Source organism: Anarrhichthys ocellatus, unplaced genomic scaffold (genome assembly GCF_004355925.1).
Source record: "Anarrhichthys ocellatus isolate YVR2014 unplaced genomic scaffold, GSC_Weel_1.0 scaffold41, whole genome shotgun sequence".
Lineage (NCBI taxonomy): Eukaryota > Metazoa > Chordata > Actinopteri > Perciformes > Anarhichadidae > Anarrhichthys > Anarrhichthys ocellatus.
This window is the reverse complement of record NW_022280071.1, coordinates 1,182,620-1,198,606: the sequence shown is the minus strand read 5'-3', so window position 1 is coordinate 1,198,606 and position 15,987 is coordinate 1,182,620. Positions and strand designations below refer to the sequence as shown.

Genomic DNA, 15,987 nt, shown 5'->3' with positions numbered 1-15,987 from the left:
GTGTGTGTGTGTGTGTGTGTGTGTGTGTGTGTGTGTGTGTGTGTGTGAGAGAGTGTGTGTGCCCTTAAGACATGGGGTTTGTGTGTGTGTGTTTGTGTTAAAGAGAGACAGAGGGAAACAGAAAGAGAGAGAGAGAGATGCACTTCCTCCTAAAATGTAAAACATTCAATGGAATAACCTGTCATCTTAAATTCTAAATTAAAACTCTAACATTTGAAATACAAACAAAATACTCATTGAAACTTTAATGGCAATAAAGAAACATTGAATTGAATTAAGAGCAAAAGAGAGCGGGGCTTTAAAGTATATTTTGAAAAAAAATGTCCATCATAATACTCTTATATTTCTTCAGTAATTTACTTTATTCGGTGGTTGCCTAACAACAATAATGGAAAAAAGTGGCAGCAAACCACAACAAAAACGACCTGTTTTGGGCAACCAAAATGTAGTGAGTCCTACGTTTCCCACCTTAACGTATGGCAATACAACTGTTTGTATGATATCATGGAAAAACGTATTGTCGTTGTTCGTACATTTTCCACCAAAAGCCACCAACACGTGTCAATTTCCGCTCGTTACATGCATACAGTCTTTTCAAAATAAAGTTACGTATTCACAAGAAATAAATTAGTCAGATTTTGGCAACGACGACTACTTATTTAAGTTTAGGTAACAAACTTACTTTGTTAGGTTTGGGTTAAAATGTCTACGGAAGTGCCATTACTGAAGTACACAAGTTACGTAACAAATACATCAACACTGACTTCTTGTTTCACGCTCTCCTGGCTGAAAGGTCACGGTTTCTTTGATTAATTTGGAGACGTGGTACGGATGTCTGCTTTCAGTAAAAACGGGAGAGAACCAGGAAGAGATCTCATTGTATGACATGGAGAATGTGTGGAGCAGCTCATCAGTGTGAAGGTCAATTACGTTAGATTCTGGTGTGGCGGAAGATTTAAATAATTAATGAAGGCGCCCGAAAAAAAACCTGGAGACTGCAAAATGCCATTTAAATATTCCTTCAGCCTCTGAGGAAGAACATTATTAGTAAGAATCATCCCGTTTCATTGCGATGTGCATCTAAATCTGCCCTTCATTTTTTGTCTTTGCATTTGAGGCCTTGGTCGCTACTTGAGAATTCTTTGGTTTGGATTTCTAAGAGGCACTATTCAGTTTACTAACGTAAAAAAGAATCCAAGTAGTCTTTCTCCGAGCCTTAAGAGCTTTCATTCTAACTTTCAAATGTGTATTTCACACAAGTCAGAAAGCTCTCGCATTGTTTGTAGTGTACCATTTCTGTGAAATGCAGGTTGGAATATCAGTCAATTTAACTTTCTACTTTTCAAGCTGTGACTGCTGTTTCAATGTGCGGTTAAATCCTTCAGATGTCAGTCTTGGTTTAGTTAGAATTTCTATTTGAGTGAAGACAATGGAATTGTGCTAATGTTGAGCTATTTGGAGTCTTTTTGTTAATACATTAGATTTGAGTTTTCAATATGGTGTTTATAGTTCTATCTTTTGTTTGTATAGAATGGAAAGAAAGTGTAATATAGCGAGACAGCCAAGATGCGGAAAAACACTGACCAGTCAGAGCAGACTGGGCTTTTTGGGGCTTAAAGAGACAGACGCTAAAAACAGAACGTTTCAGACAGAGGGTGAATACAAGTACATTCAGACAGTAAGTATGAGAATAAGAAGAGTTGTTTAAAGATTAAAGTATCTGAAAATGTTCTGGTAGAAACACCATATGTCTCCTTTAAGACTTTTTCTTAAATATGAGCAGTTTTTATTTTCTCAGGATACCAAGATACAGTTATAAGCTGTGATGTCATTATGGTGCGCCTAAAACCGATGACCCATAGTATGAACCGGCTTCTGTATATGGCGACAAACATTATGACTTAAAACCAAGCAGACAGAGCAAGAGAGAGAGATGTAAAAACACCCCCATGCTTAATCCTTTACTTCAGTGGACTTTAATAAATCCAGCTCACACCAACACAACTCCTCAAAGAGAAACTAGCTGACCCGAGCAGGGCCTGTGTTGTTCATCATTAGATAATACATTCAACTCTGATCCAAGCAACTCTGCCTTCAGGTGAGCGTAAATCCTTAAAGCGGTTTCATCCTCTTTTTCATATTGAAAGCTTAGACGGATGTGAGGACATAGACGCAAGTCCACACCAAAGACTGGAACACACAGAGAGACAGAAACATGGTGGAAAGAAAGGCCATTAGGAAACAGAAAGTAAAAAAATAAAGCAAACGTCCAAAACATCCTTGTTTCCTTCTTTCTTTTGTTGCCTTCCTCTTTCTGTCCTTCCATCATTTTGCCTTACCTTTCCTCCTACTGGACTATTGTTGGTTCAAATTATGCTTTCCATGTTCGCAAAGCTATGAGTGAGACCTCCTTTCCTCCCCACACCCTTCTCTTTGTCCCTACGTCCTTCCTCCCTTCGTGCTTTTCATCTTTCAATCTTTCAAGCTTTTAATTATTTTGCAATCTTTCCTTTCAGTCACTCGTAACTCCTTCATCCTTCCATTCAGTCCACCAAACAAAGTATGAATACGACAAAGATATTGGCAAAGCAGACGGATTCAGCCTTTCCGTCCACGATTCGCTCCTTTAAGCGGCATTCAAGAGCAGTGTCGCACACTAAGAGCCTGATTCAAGACATCTTCGAGAAGACGGAACAAATAGATTTAGAGACACTTCTTACCTTTCATGCCAAACTTGGAGCGTCGTCCGTATTTGTTGATGAGAAGGAAGAGAACCACGAGCATCACACAGGCAAACCCTGCCAGGCCTACTGCTATGGAGACCTACAGACCGGAGGGGCGGGGGGGGACATAGTGTTAGGGCAATTACAAACATACATAGGAATAAAGAAAGGATGATTTTTGCACAGCAAGGACCTCAGCAGGCCTTACAGGGGAACAGCTAAGTATATACAGTATATACAGTATATATTATTTGGGAGGCTATTTAACATGCTAGAAAAAATACAACCTGCTCATATTGCGAAAACTTGCAAGTAAACCACAAGGTGGCAGCGTCATACCATTAACGATATGAATGGAGCTTACAATTTTGAAATATGCACATAAATCAGACGGCAACATTCTGTTCTAAAAAGTAAAGCCAATGCAAAAATGCTTTCAACTTGCATTCTCTCTAATGTCCATCAGGGGGCGACTCCTCTGGTTGTATAGAAGTCTATGAGAAAGTGACTCTACTTCTCTCTTGATTTATTACCTCAGTAAACATTGTAAACATGAGTTTATGGTCTCAATCTCTAGTTTCAAGTCTTCTTCAACACAGCATGATGTTCATTTAGTAAATTATGGTCCATTTAGAGTCAAACAGACCATAAAGCAGGGTATGCTTCAGGGCCGGGCTACACGGTGATTGACAGATCACTAACGTTTTCCGGTCTGGGAGTTGCCCCTGTTTTTGTTTTACAACTTTAACCCTTTCACAGTGTGTTTTCACCACATGAAAGTTATTTGTAATATTTTGGTCACCTAAAAATTCTTAGTTAGCATTCAGTTGCACTTAGCTCCACCCTCTCGTGTCACTTCAGGTTGTAAAAAAACAGGACGTGACGGCTAAATGCCAAAGTCAACTGCATTTTGGTCTCGGTCATCTTGTGGTTTTCCTCAAATACATTAGCCTTTTTTTTATTAATTAAGGCGGTTTCTCCCCATTCCCCCCCCCCCCCCCCCCAAAAAAAAACAACACAACAACTAATGTTTCCTCTCTGACAGAAATTTAAAATCCCTAACCGTAATAATTTAGATGAACCCTTTGGGTATGAGCAGAACCATATTACATTTGTCGAACACATTTGAGAGGCTGTTGCCTCATTCATTAGGGACTTGGCTCGGGGCGGCCGGTACAAGTCCAGCACCGACCATACGGAACGGCCTGGTGCAGCTGCCCTCGAGCAAGGCAGTGAACCACAAACTGCTCAGTGCTGCTTGACCTTGGCAGCCCCTTCTCTCTCTCAACAACAGTAATGCATGTCAATGGGTCATATGTGTGTATGTTGGGCCTATACCCGTGTGCACCAAGAGAATGAAATCCCCAAGATGGATTAATAAAGAACTTCTTCTTCTTCACATTCACGAGGAGATAAATGCTTTGGATTTAATTACTCCATGGCCGTGCTTTCCTCTAGCAACCACCATTTGGATCAATTTGACTTTTTATAGGCTCACTGGTGAGCTGCTTTCATATTATGAGCTTGAATGAAACACAGCAGCCTCTAGAGGGTCCCTAGCTGGGCTTTAGATTGGACGATATCTGTCACGGTCATACACTTGAATCTAAAGATGCATACAGGTATTCGTATTTTTCGAAACACAGACTTATGTAAAAGGAAAAAAGGCACCCGCACACATACACTAACCCACTACGCTCGCTCCGTCAAAGCCTCTGCTTCAACAGTTATCTTTTCCCAGTCAATTACAGGAGAAAAAATAACTCAATTACATTTCTAACCGACTCTCAGGCTCACCGGCCACCAGGGGATTCCGGCAGATAGCAGCAAACGGCAGCGGGCGAATGGCGGAGAAGGAAAGGCTTGATTAAAACAGCACCATCCGCTCTCGACACTCTTCACTTCCTGAGCTACATTTTCAGATTTTTGTTCTACTCTCTTGTTCCACATCTTTTTTTTGGTCTTCCTCTGCACTGTTACTTTAACATAACGGTCATTACGAGTTTAAATACATTTGTTGCTATGTACTTATCTTATGTACTTAACTAACGCTGCACCACTAACACCTAAACCTAACAAAGTAGTTTTGGTGCCACAAACTACAGGTATTTTGTTTCACTTTCACAACGGATAGGTGCCATTTGGAGCATCTGAAGAATTAGAATGCTAGTGATAACCACCGATAACATCCACTCAATTGGCTTACAACTTTCGGATTGGCTGTCACTGGCAGCAGAGAAGCCACACAGGAAATGCAAAAAAAAAAAAAAAAAACTTGGTCGAGACCAGACACTGTTATAGACAAGGCCAAGAGAAGGTGGAGTTGAAAAGCCCTACACACCAAGACAAGTCTGAGTCAGAGCACCCACTGGACTGAGAAAAGACACAACACAAGTCCAAGATGCCTTGGGAGCGTACCTGAGAAAAACCCAGCACTGAAGCCCTGCTCTGTGTTACCTACACTTAGTAGATAGTTTCAGAATTACAACTCAATCACTTTATTTTAGGTGTCGGTTTAGACCTTATACCGGGGGGCTCCTGTATTCAGGGTCATCCCAACCTTAAAACACCAAGCAATGCGATGTGATATTGTACTGAAATGTGAGCTAAACTGGTCATTTCTTCTAGCGACATAAATTCACTAAGACTTATATTTGACTCTTTTGAAAACGCAATGCTGGCAGGACCTCAACCACCTCAAGTCCGTCATTTTATCCGATCGTTTTCATGTAGAAACAAGACACAACATGTGATAATGCTCGTTTTAGAAACTGCTCCTTGTTTCATACAATCAATAATACCGGCCTGTGACGAGGACGCTTTTCATTATGGGCTTTTGTTGCTCTAAGACCAAACAAAGAAGCACAAGCACAACATCCCATCCAAACACTCAACATGTTTTAACATTTCGATCACTCACCCCAAAATGATCTTCCTCTGGTTTGTGAGTCTCTGCTGTCGGGGTCACTGGGAGGATAAACACAAGAAGATACAGACTGGCTTGTGAAAATCACAACAGTTTACAGACCTGCTGCTTCTGCAGGGAAACTGAGCAGAGAAGTCATCACACAAAACAAAAACAGAAAAACTACTCAAATCAATACAGAGAGCTGCAGACAAAAGGAGGCGAAAGACACACAACTTAGAGATGAAAGTCTTGCAATGTTGTCGTTATAGGCCAGTTAATAGACTGAAGCTGGACACAATATCATCTGTACAGTCCCACAATAAATCCTATCTTCTTAAAGATCACATTTCTGGGAAAGTATAAATCTTAAAACATATTTACTCAGGCACACCTTGATAAGATAGATATTTATTTATGCTGATAGAAAGATATGTCCCTTGATATACTGGATATGTATTATTCTCAAGCTCCTATAACCTTCGCCTCCAAAAAAGGCTCTAGTTGAGACTGCTTAAAAAAAAAGTACAATGTATAAAAACAATTCATTATAAAGACTTGTCCCTTTTAGAATATGAACAATATTAAACACTCAGGGTCAAATTCGCAAACGAATTTTGCGGCTTTTGCAGCTTCTAAACCGGCACGAATAAGACAAAAAAACGTATGGTTCCTAACAGCGCTGCCAAGCATGTTATATTTTATATAAATGAGGTAATATGCAGACATTAAGAGCAAGATTGGCCCTTTTCTATGCAAATGAGCCCCATCGCAAAAAACGTCCAATTCATATTTAGATCCAAGTTGCATGACGTTGAGTCATGAATAAAGGTCTGCTGCGTGTCGTTTTTTGAAAATAAATGATAAAACAAAAACAATATTTAAATAATCAACTAGAGACCGTGTTGCAATGCAAAGGGGAATGCCCCCCCTTCCCTGCTCAGAGCATGCCTATCTTTAAACCACGCCTTCATTTGGATCTCAACTACACATCTGTAAAGTTTTGTGACTTTATACGGTTGGGCCATATATGTAAGAGTATATGTCCAATCAATATAGATTCAATCAATCAGTCACTATAATAAAGTGATGCTAAAATGATATAATAATGGGTTATGAATTGGCACCTCAGATAGAAACAAGTAGCTACTGCTTTAAATTTGCACTCTTGAAGATTTTCTATAAAATAATGAATAACTAACTTTTTATAGTCAAAGGAGGTGATGAAAGTATTGCAATATTTAGGAACTGGGTGTCTTTGGCGACATTCAGGTGTATTTAGGCACCATGACAGAAGAGAAATGAAATGAGTCCGTCCAGAGCCAGGTCTACAAAACAACATGAGTAATTACGATCAGACGCAAAGAAAACAAGAGCAAATTGCACTCAGCTGCAAAACTTCATTGCAGATTTGGCGAGTTGATGGTGCCATCACCGGCGACAATTCATTCTTTGTGAATTTGGTGACACCTTTATTAGGTACATCGGTAAAATCTAATGCAATCCAATAAATAAATAATAAAACAGCTCAGACATATGATCTGCATTTGCAAATATAACAATGTTGAGTTTTAGAGAAGTATTGAGTTTATTATAAGGCTTAGCAGCAGTGGAAGTGGTGTAGCATGTATGGCTGAGCTGCCGTATTGGATTGCATTCGATTTAATAGGAGAACCTGTATTTAAAATAGAGTGGACTATACATTCTGACTCCAATTCATGCCTTCAAGTCTGTGGAATTCTTCGGGTCACGAGTCATGTTTTTTGACATATAAACGATATTGAGCTAATTGCACAAAATGTAAAATTTACATATGTAGAGGATGTCATGTTGAGGAGCTGACTCCTTCTTGACAACCATGAACATTTAAACCAGGATAACATAATGGGATTCTTTGAAAAACAAAAATCACTTACCATAATCATAATCTGTGTCTGGGCCTGTGGAAGATGAAAGAGCAGATAGACAAGACGCTGTGAGACACGCTGCACAGACTAGGATAAGTATGGTATCTGAGTGTACGTGAGAACAGCATAACCGAGAGATGAAAATAGTTTAAGTGGAGCAAATGTTTAGATTAGAGGCAGGGCATTGGGTGTAAGGTGTGAAAAGAGCAAAACACCAGAAATAACACCGTCAACGAGACCGTCACCTCCGGTCTAAATATAACTTTGTTCTCCGCATCTCATTCACACTTAGACTAAATATAAGCTTCATGTCACCATGTCATGCTATGTAGAATGCAGCCGGGGTGCAGCTGAGGAAAGGCTAACACCGCGCGTTGACCTTAGGGCTAAACCAATCACGAGAAGGGGACGGACATGACATGTCACAGTGACCTCGACATTTGACCAACAAAATCTAATCAAGGGGGACGCGAATGGATCGGACAGAAGGACGGACAACCCGAAAATCTTCTGAAGGCTCTTGTGACTCAAGCCAATATGTGCGATTTTGGAAATGAGGACTATCTTCAACTTCATACTGCTCCATTCATAGATTGGCCCATCTTTGTCTTTACTTAACTGTATATATAGAAACGTCATTCTTTCTAATGCATTTGTCCTCCTGTTCTGTGTGCCTGTGCTCCATATCTGCATTACTGCTAAAAGCCAGCCTCTGTGTCTGTTGCAGTTGTCCTTGTTATGATGTGGCGACGCATCTGCTTGACCGATCACCATTCACAGTATTGCCAGCACAGGCCTCTTGACTGTACCTGGAACTGGATTATCATCCACCGAGCAGTTTAAAGGCTTCACGTTACGTTTTATGTGTGCTACGTTTGTTCCCAAACGTGACACATCTGAGCAGTACATAGGTACACAGGCACGTATAATCCAATCAATGGATTGTGTGTTTGTGGAGACAGCTGGCAACCTTGAATTTGGGCGAAAATTAAGTGGGGAAGAGATATGCGAGAAAACACTTAATGGTTCCGTATTCCAACAGAGTGAAAATCTAAAAGAAGTTGGAACTTTTTACAGTAGCTGCATGTAAGCATATAACAGATATCTATAGAATGAGAAGGAAAGCAAAACGGCAGCTTGCAGACTGTATCATGATCATTGTTTACTGTGATTTTAGGTTTTACAGCCAACAGTTCAAACACAAAGCCACAATGTAAAATAGCTGTGTACTGCCATGGTGTGTTAGTATGTCAACAGCAGTCATCACTAAAGGACTGATGGTTCTGTTCTGATGGTTTCAGTTGAGAGGAACAGGTGCAGATAGTTCTCTGTTGCCGATTAGTTTTTCTTCAACAATGCAACAGAGACTCAACATGGCCCTCAAGGTCCCAACTCACCATCAAAGGGCTTGTCGAGGAAGTGCCCGTACACACTACTGGTGGCCACTCCCAGGTAGTTGCTGGCCGTCAGAGTGTAGTTGCCATTGTTGTGGTGCGTTGGGTTCTTAAAGGTCAGGCAGCCCTCTATGTAGTCCTGGTAAATATCCATATCAGGACGCACATACTCAGTGTGGGATACTTCCTGAAAGGGCAGTGACAGAACAAATGAACGGTGACATCAAGTCATGAAGCCCGACACCAGATGCTGGTGCCTGCAGCTTTGATTTCGGCCACTGTCTGGCAGCTATGTCATCCATTAAATATTGCTGTGAAAACATCTGTTTCAAACAGCTTGAACACATCATGACTATATTATAATTTGCTTTTGCCTAAAACTCATTTTTACTGAACAAAGCGTGAATACGTCATAATGTAACTCAATGCCTTCGTCTGGCTGCTAGCTCCGTTATTTAGCCAAGGAGGACTTTTCTGCCCACTGGTTGCTATATGCTAAGCTAACAGCTAACATTTATTAGCTCTCTTCCTGCTAATTCCAGCACAAATGTATTGTTTAATTCAATCTCTCCACCGTTGATCTGCAGCACCATAAACCTGCGGTCGTTGGTGTGGGCGGCTGGTTAAACCAAAGATCATGTCCACACAACTTCTAATCCACTTCATTTCAGAGAGAAATATTGAAACCTTTAATCAACTGGCACCCATTTATCTGACAGCTATACAAAACACGTCATCAGCCTGTAAGACACGATGATCAATAAATACACCTTGTAAATTAATGTACTGTGATTATAGATATATTTCAAATCAATTGTGCAGTTCCATTGTTAAATACATCCTTTTGTTTCTCCAAGGTGCATTTCATGCCAAACTGTTCATTCTTTTCAGGTAAACGAATGATTGCTTAGAAAGAGCAGCCATAAAATATAACATAATTTAGACAATATACTATGCACAATAGATTGATTGGATCGTGATTTGGTGACACACTGACGGCACCTTGTCTCTGTAGAACCACTGCAACGTCGGGTGGGGCGACCCTCGAACAGTGAACTCTATGCAGGTGTCATGGCGGCGTTCGGGCTCTTTCAGCTTCACGATGGAGGGAGGAACTGAAGAGACCAAAGAGAGCAGAGGGCAGATGAGCACTCCACTTTGTAATTGAAACAAAGGACGACATGAAAGTATTTCAGTGTACGTGCACTACTAGTGAAGCTTATATTGTCGGTCATTACACTGGATGTATTGTGGCAGCACATGAAAGAAAGAGGGAGGAAATGGGAGAGTGATAGAGAATGGGAGAGACCTTGATTATCATTTTAATATGACCGTCTCATCACAATCTGTTCCGATCGATTCGGAGTGTGTGAGCATGTGTGTGTGTTCCTGCTCTCGTGTTTCTCTCTGTTGACAGACAAAATGTTTTCCGAATGCAAACACAATTTTGCGGCCGGCTGCAAACAGTGTCATCGTCTTTCCACAGCCCGTGGTGAGAAATTCAAAACCGGCACCAGAGAAAGACGATCGCTGTTAATAGATGTTCCACCACAAATGGAATTCATCCTCTCAAGTGTACACACACACACACACACACACAAACACACACACACACACACACACAAGATAATACATCATCAGAGTTGCTGGGATGAGTTTCACAAGCTCCAGATGCTCAAAACGATTTGTAGAGTATATGTCTGACATACAGTATATGCATAAGAGAGTAAAAATTGCTCTGGATGAAAGTACCCTTGGGTGTTAATAATCATCCAGTAAGAATAATTAGCAAGACTAATGCCACGCTAGCAGCACCTAGGGGCTGCGGTATTAACTGCACGTCACAATGCTATTGTCTTTGATAGAAAACAAACCAAAAGAGCCTGGTCTTGCTGAGGACGCAATGCAAAGTTTTGTGTCAGGTTATCATAGGAATTTGACCACTGGAGTTGTTTTTCCAATGCGTATTTTAGTCGCCAATATAATGTTACCTACTGTCGTGTTTTGGCTGTATAGCCAGCACTCACTGCACACACCGACATGGGTCCTCTGCATGTACTTTCTGTTAGACCCCTCTCCATTTCTTCTTTGTGCATTCATGAATTAGAGATCAAGTTAAAATGTCTTGAGGTTGCACGAACAATTAAATTTGCTCCACCAAGAGCCTATACAGGTCCATTGTTATCCTTTGCAAAGGCTTTATATGCATTAGCTTCTCACATTTGAACACACAGTACCATAAGTGGAAAAAGATTGAAGTTTCTGCTGAGGGTGGTGCTTGAGGAAAGGTCACGAGATATGAAAAATGGAAAGGTTCTATCAACCGTGGAACAAGAAATTGATATTGTTTCATGATTTGTGGGCAGTTGGATTGTAATATTTTGTGTGGAAATTGATGGTGCTAGAGGAAAGGTCAGGGGTCACCTAATTCTTAAGAAAAGCCAACTTTTAAAGATTGTTAACATCCAGAGTAAAGTTCATTGAAATCTTGCTGTCAGGTTCGACGCTTTTCATAAATTTTTGATATGATATGAGGGTTGAACAATTGTTTCTATTTTCATAACGTCCAATCGTGGCTACTCGAGATTGCTGAGAGTTAAACCGATCACCAGGTAGCGAAAATGTTTTTATGTAACGAAACATTCTGCTTCAATCCTTATTCGTTGGAGTTTAGCCTTCTAAAAATGCATTATCTGCTGTGGTAAAAAAAAGACGGTCAATACAGCCATATCCATAACGTTAATTACGGAGCGTTATGGAGCGCAGAACAAAGATTTAAAGTAAGTTTGTTAGAGCACCTTAACATTGGCCTAAGAAAAAACAATCTGTGATATATACGCTCTGATCACCAATTGGTACAAGCCAATATCTCGTCATCTCAAGGTTCAAAGTTCATTTATTGTACAACACAGGGTTGCAAAACGAATAGCAGTTGTAGTCCCTGTATGCTACACAAGACAAACTAAACAACAAGTAGCTCCTTCCCGGGCTGCAGTGTTCAGGTATCTCACAACTTCTCATGTCGGGGAACCTTTTGCAAACTCGCAGAAAAAAACCCTTACACATGCATGAAACAATGAGACCATTTTGATGAAAATGAGTGCAGTCCATATGTTGCTTCCAGACCATAGTCGCAGATGGTGGGGGCATTTTTCAATTTGCACACATGGGAGCTTTGTATTGATAATAATGAAAACAGCTTTGATTCCATTTGTATGCACAGCCCCTTTAATGTCACTCTGACTCTGCTTAATGTTTGTATCCATGTTTGGTGCATTTGGTTGTGCCAAATAACATTTAAAAAAAACAAATCAGTCTGCCACTCAACTCTGTTTGCAGCATGTATTTGTCATGTTTTGAACATAAAATCAAGTCATTGCAATGATGTCAGTCATTTATCACGATTAGTTTTTCGGACTATGTGCAGCGTGGCCTTTTCCAGTCAACGCATCATTTTATTCCGCAGGATGCATTGCTGTAATTATTATCCGTTAATTCCAGTCAGAAGGAGTCCACCTCTGCTGAAGCGCTGTTCTCCGGTGAATCGATGAATGGGACAACATTGGCCGCAAGCCCGAGACGTGGATGAATGGGATGTAACTATGGCAGCTAGCCGTGTGCTTGATGTCTGAGGAGAACTGAGTGGGCTGATAAACGGCACTCATATAGAGGCAGTGAGGACCAAGCACGGGGGTCAGCTGTGAGGTCCATTCGCGTTAGCAAAGAGTTAGACAAAGGATATACCAATGAGGGATATTTTTAAAACAAATAAGTAGCGAGAGAGAGCAACTCGACAAGAAAACCCCAAGACCACGTTCCGTCAGCAGCTCGGATCACCGAATCCAGACAGCCGTGTGATAGCCTAAAGTGACGGTAGATAGCTTGCTTTTTTTGGAATGTCAAATGAAAAACGTAACTACTGTCAGCAAGACACGAAACCAGCCAAAGGACGAGCTGGAAAATGTCATTAACAGAAGGCAGACGGAGCCAATATGCAACAGCGAGGGAATGTGTGATAACAGGGGCAACGTAATTAGATGGAGAAACACCAGAAACCTTTGCCGATTCAAGACATAGCGTCCCTATTTTGGCACAAACAGAAACTCAAACTGTCACCGGACGGACTTCCATAAATATCACTTACTGTGGATTTCCTTTGGTCTCTTTCTGTATGTGTCTAACCGACAATTTGTTTGTTTCAGGAGGGGCTGTGACTAGTTCTAATTATATAATAATCTGCCGATTATTTACCCAATCAATTGATCAAGTGTTTGTTTGGCAATTTAACAAGTAACCTACATCAGCAACCTGTGCGGCCAGCATCACAGCGTTATATCCAGCTTGTGTTGTATCAGTAATAAGAAGGATGGTTCAGAAAGGAGGCGGCCCGCTGAGAGTCAGGTCCCTGTATTTGCGTCACGTGGGTTTTGCTACTGCCCCGCCCTTTTTAGGAGACTAGCGGCAGGCCCTGAGTCTATTAACTCCAATGGGAGATTTGAACTTGAACACAGATTATGACCGATTCTTAAGTAGTAGAAGTAAATGTTGAGCCCTTTCTCTATAAATCCGAAGCAAATTCACTTTGTTGAAGACAAACATTGGCGAACGATCTTTTAAACTAATCGCAATGCTAAATATGGCTGTTAGCTGAGTTACTATCTAATGTTAGCGGAAGAAAATATGAACTCATTATGCAATATAAGCCCTGTCTGCTTTTCACATGTTGTGTTTGTTTAGAAAGTGTTTTTGGGGTGACGAGACATTGCGGAGTTAGTCGCAGAGAAAACAAACTGCGGCAACATTTTGGATTTGAAGGCGAAAGGAAGAAGAAGTCAAGTTAACTGGTTCAAATAATAAACACAAATAGTCAGTCGTCCTGCTGATCGTGGGCGCCGTTTCACTCTCGGTTTTTTCTTCTTCTCATTTAATGTTTACCGGCGGCCGGCATACATATTGTATTTATGCCTCACAGCTCATTTCTCATCCCTATTGACTGCATCCCTGTTGCTGTATCATTACACGTATACCCACTGCACGTCTCATGAATCAATAAACATTCCAACTGTGTCCAGATGCACAAAGAGACGCATGGCTATAATGTGATGAATATGTTGTGCTCTGAGTCATCTGTCCTGCCGGTCCTGCCATTAAAACTACCGGAGCTTCAAATAGTTACCAGGGCTACACGAGGGAAAAGTTCAATAATCAAATGCAGTGAGCTTATGACGGCAGTGGGCACAGTTTTGGCTCTCGTTGCTTACCCGCAAAAAACAAGTTTCCAGTCCAGAGCAACTCAAACTTGTTTCCTCAACGGCCCCGTGTTTTTAAATTCAAGCCTCTGGGTGTAGTGAGATATATGCATGATGCGCGGGTGGAGCTCGCCCTGAGAATAGATTTGTGCATCCGTGAGTGATACATTATCATGCACAGGCTTGTCGGGTCCCTGCCATTATTGTGTAATAACCATAGGAGCATTTGTGATGATGTGATGATTCCACTGCTGCTTGTACCATATTCTAGTGGAATTAATCTGCAATTTGTTATGTGACGTAGAAACCTCATCAGTTGAAATCATGATTGTTACTCACAATATGTCTTAAATCCAAAACAGGGTGCATGAAAGTTTGGCTGACATGGATGTCAATGCTGTTGCTGGAGTGACCAATAGGGCTGGGACTGTATTAGGTTAATGCTATTTTGTAAAAGTCTGGTGGATGACTCGCTCAGCTTAATCTACGATCATCAACAAGATGTAACACTGCATTTAGAAAGCTATGAAGAAATGAATACCTGACAGAAAAAGCACCTGAAAAGGGCCCTTGTGTGGGATTTGGCGCCATCCGGTGGTGAGGTGGCAGATTGCAATCAACGGAAACTTCTCCAGTGTGTCAAGCTTTAGGAGAGATATGGCAACCTGATGTGAAAACGCCTGTATGTAGATATCAACGGCTCATTCTAAGGTAACTAAGACACAATGATTGTTATTGTCAAGCAATTATATACTAAAGAAAACACATTTATTAATACTATATTCCATTTCTGCAAACCCCCTTAAATGCTGCACACTGGCCCTTTAACATTTAAGCTCAGGTGCCTCATGTTTGAGTAGGAGAGCAACTGTTAACCTCCACATAGAAACTCTCTTATTCTCATCAAATCCCATGTGCAGGCCAAACCAATCAGTGAATGTATCTGGTAATATTGTGCATTCATCACAGTGGTACTAGGTGAAATGTCTTCATTACCATGAGCACACACTGTAGTTTATTCTGACTCAATCCTGCATATGCCACCCTGCTGCCACACATACTCATTAGAGCACTGAATGTAGATTAGTCCCCAACAAATGGACTATATACTCTTGTTTGAAAAACCTTTGATGAAAACAACAGTGACCAGCTGTTTTAGAAAATACTGAGCAACAACAAAAGTCACCTGTTGGCAGTGAGAGCCACACAGACAATAGGGACGTCAGAGAGTATTGTGAGTAATAAGTAATGACAATTGCTTTTGAAAGAAGTGCAATGAAGAATTATTTCTGTTAAATTGGCAGAAAGTGCTCACGTAAAGCCAAATGTAAGCTATTGAAGTCAAGCTAATGAGTGCTGACAACTAAACAAATAAATACAATGACTTAGAATATAAGAATGTAGTATAATAATATAATAAAAAATGCCATTCTAAAGGTTAAATGAATAATCAGGATATCATCAGCTGTAATGAGACTCAACTGTGCATTCAACTGGCAGGCGCATGCATTTTCCTTTATGATGAACTATAGGCGCGCAGCTTGTTGTGGCCTTTTTAATTTGCCATGTGACAGGATAATTAATCAGACCCATTCACGCAAACAAGCTCCCTTTGTAGGTCACATGTGTATGCGCCGTAATGATGACGGATGGGCGTGTTGACCGCTATGATAACACTAATAAGTGTTTTCCTAGAGTCACCATTAAATGGAAGACGTTAGAGCAAAGACAACAGAAGAGCCCTGTGTGTGTGTGTGTGCGCGTGTGTGTGTGTGTGTGTGTGTGTGTGTGTGTGTGTGTGTGTGTGTG

The 15,987-nt window shown here is 40.9% G+C and overlaps 1 protein-coding gene across 1 annotated transcript in view; it reads right to left on the bottom strand.

Annotated features, from left to right (window-relative positions):
- Positions 1 to 93: 93 nt before the first annotated feature.
- LOC116394811 (NT-3 growth factor receptor-like) overlaps positions 94 to 15,987 on the bottom strand; it is a 19,900-nt gene continuing 4,006 nt past the window's right edge. The window contains exons 4-8 of the mRNA XM_031868134.1: positions 9,932 to 10,044; positions 8,933 to 9,116; positions 7,545 to 7,568; positions 5,644 to 5,690; positions 94 to 2,823 (exon numbers count right to left, since the gene is read on the bottom strand). Of these exons, the coding sequence (XP_031723994.1) occupies positions 2,704 to 2,823; positions 5,644 to 5,690; positions 7,545 to 7,568; positions 8,933 to 9,116; positions 9,932 to 10,044 (488 nt within the window). The 3' untranslated portion in view covers positions 94 to 2,703. The remainder of the gene's footprint in view (positions 2,824 to 5,643; positions 5,691 to 7,544; positions 7,569 to 8,932; positions 9,117 to 9,931; positions 10,045 to 15,987) is intronic.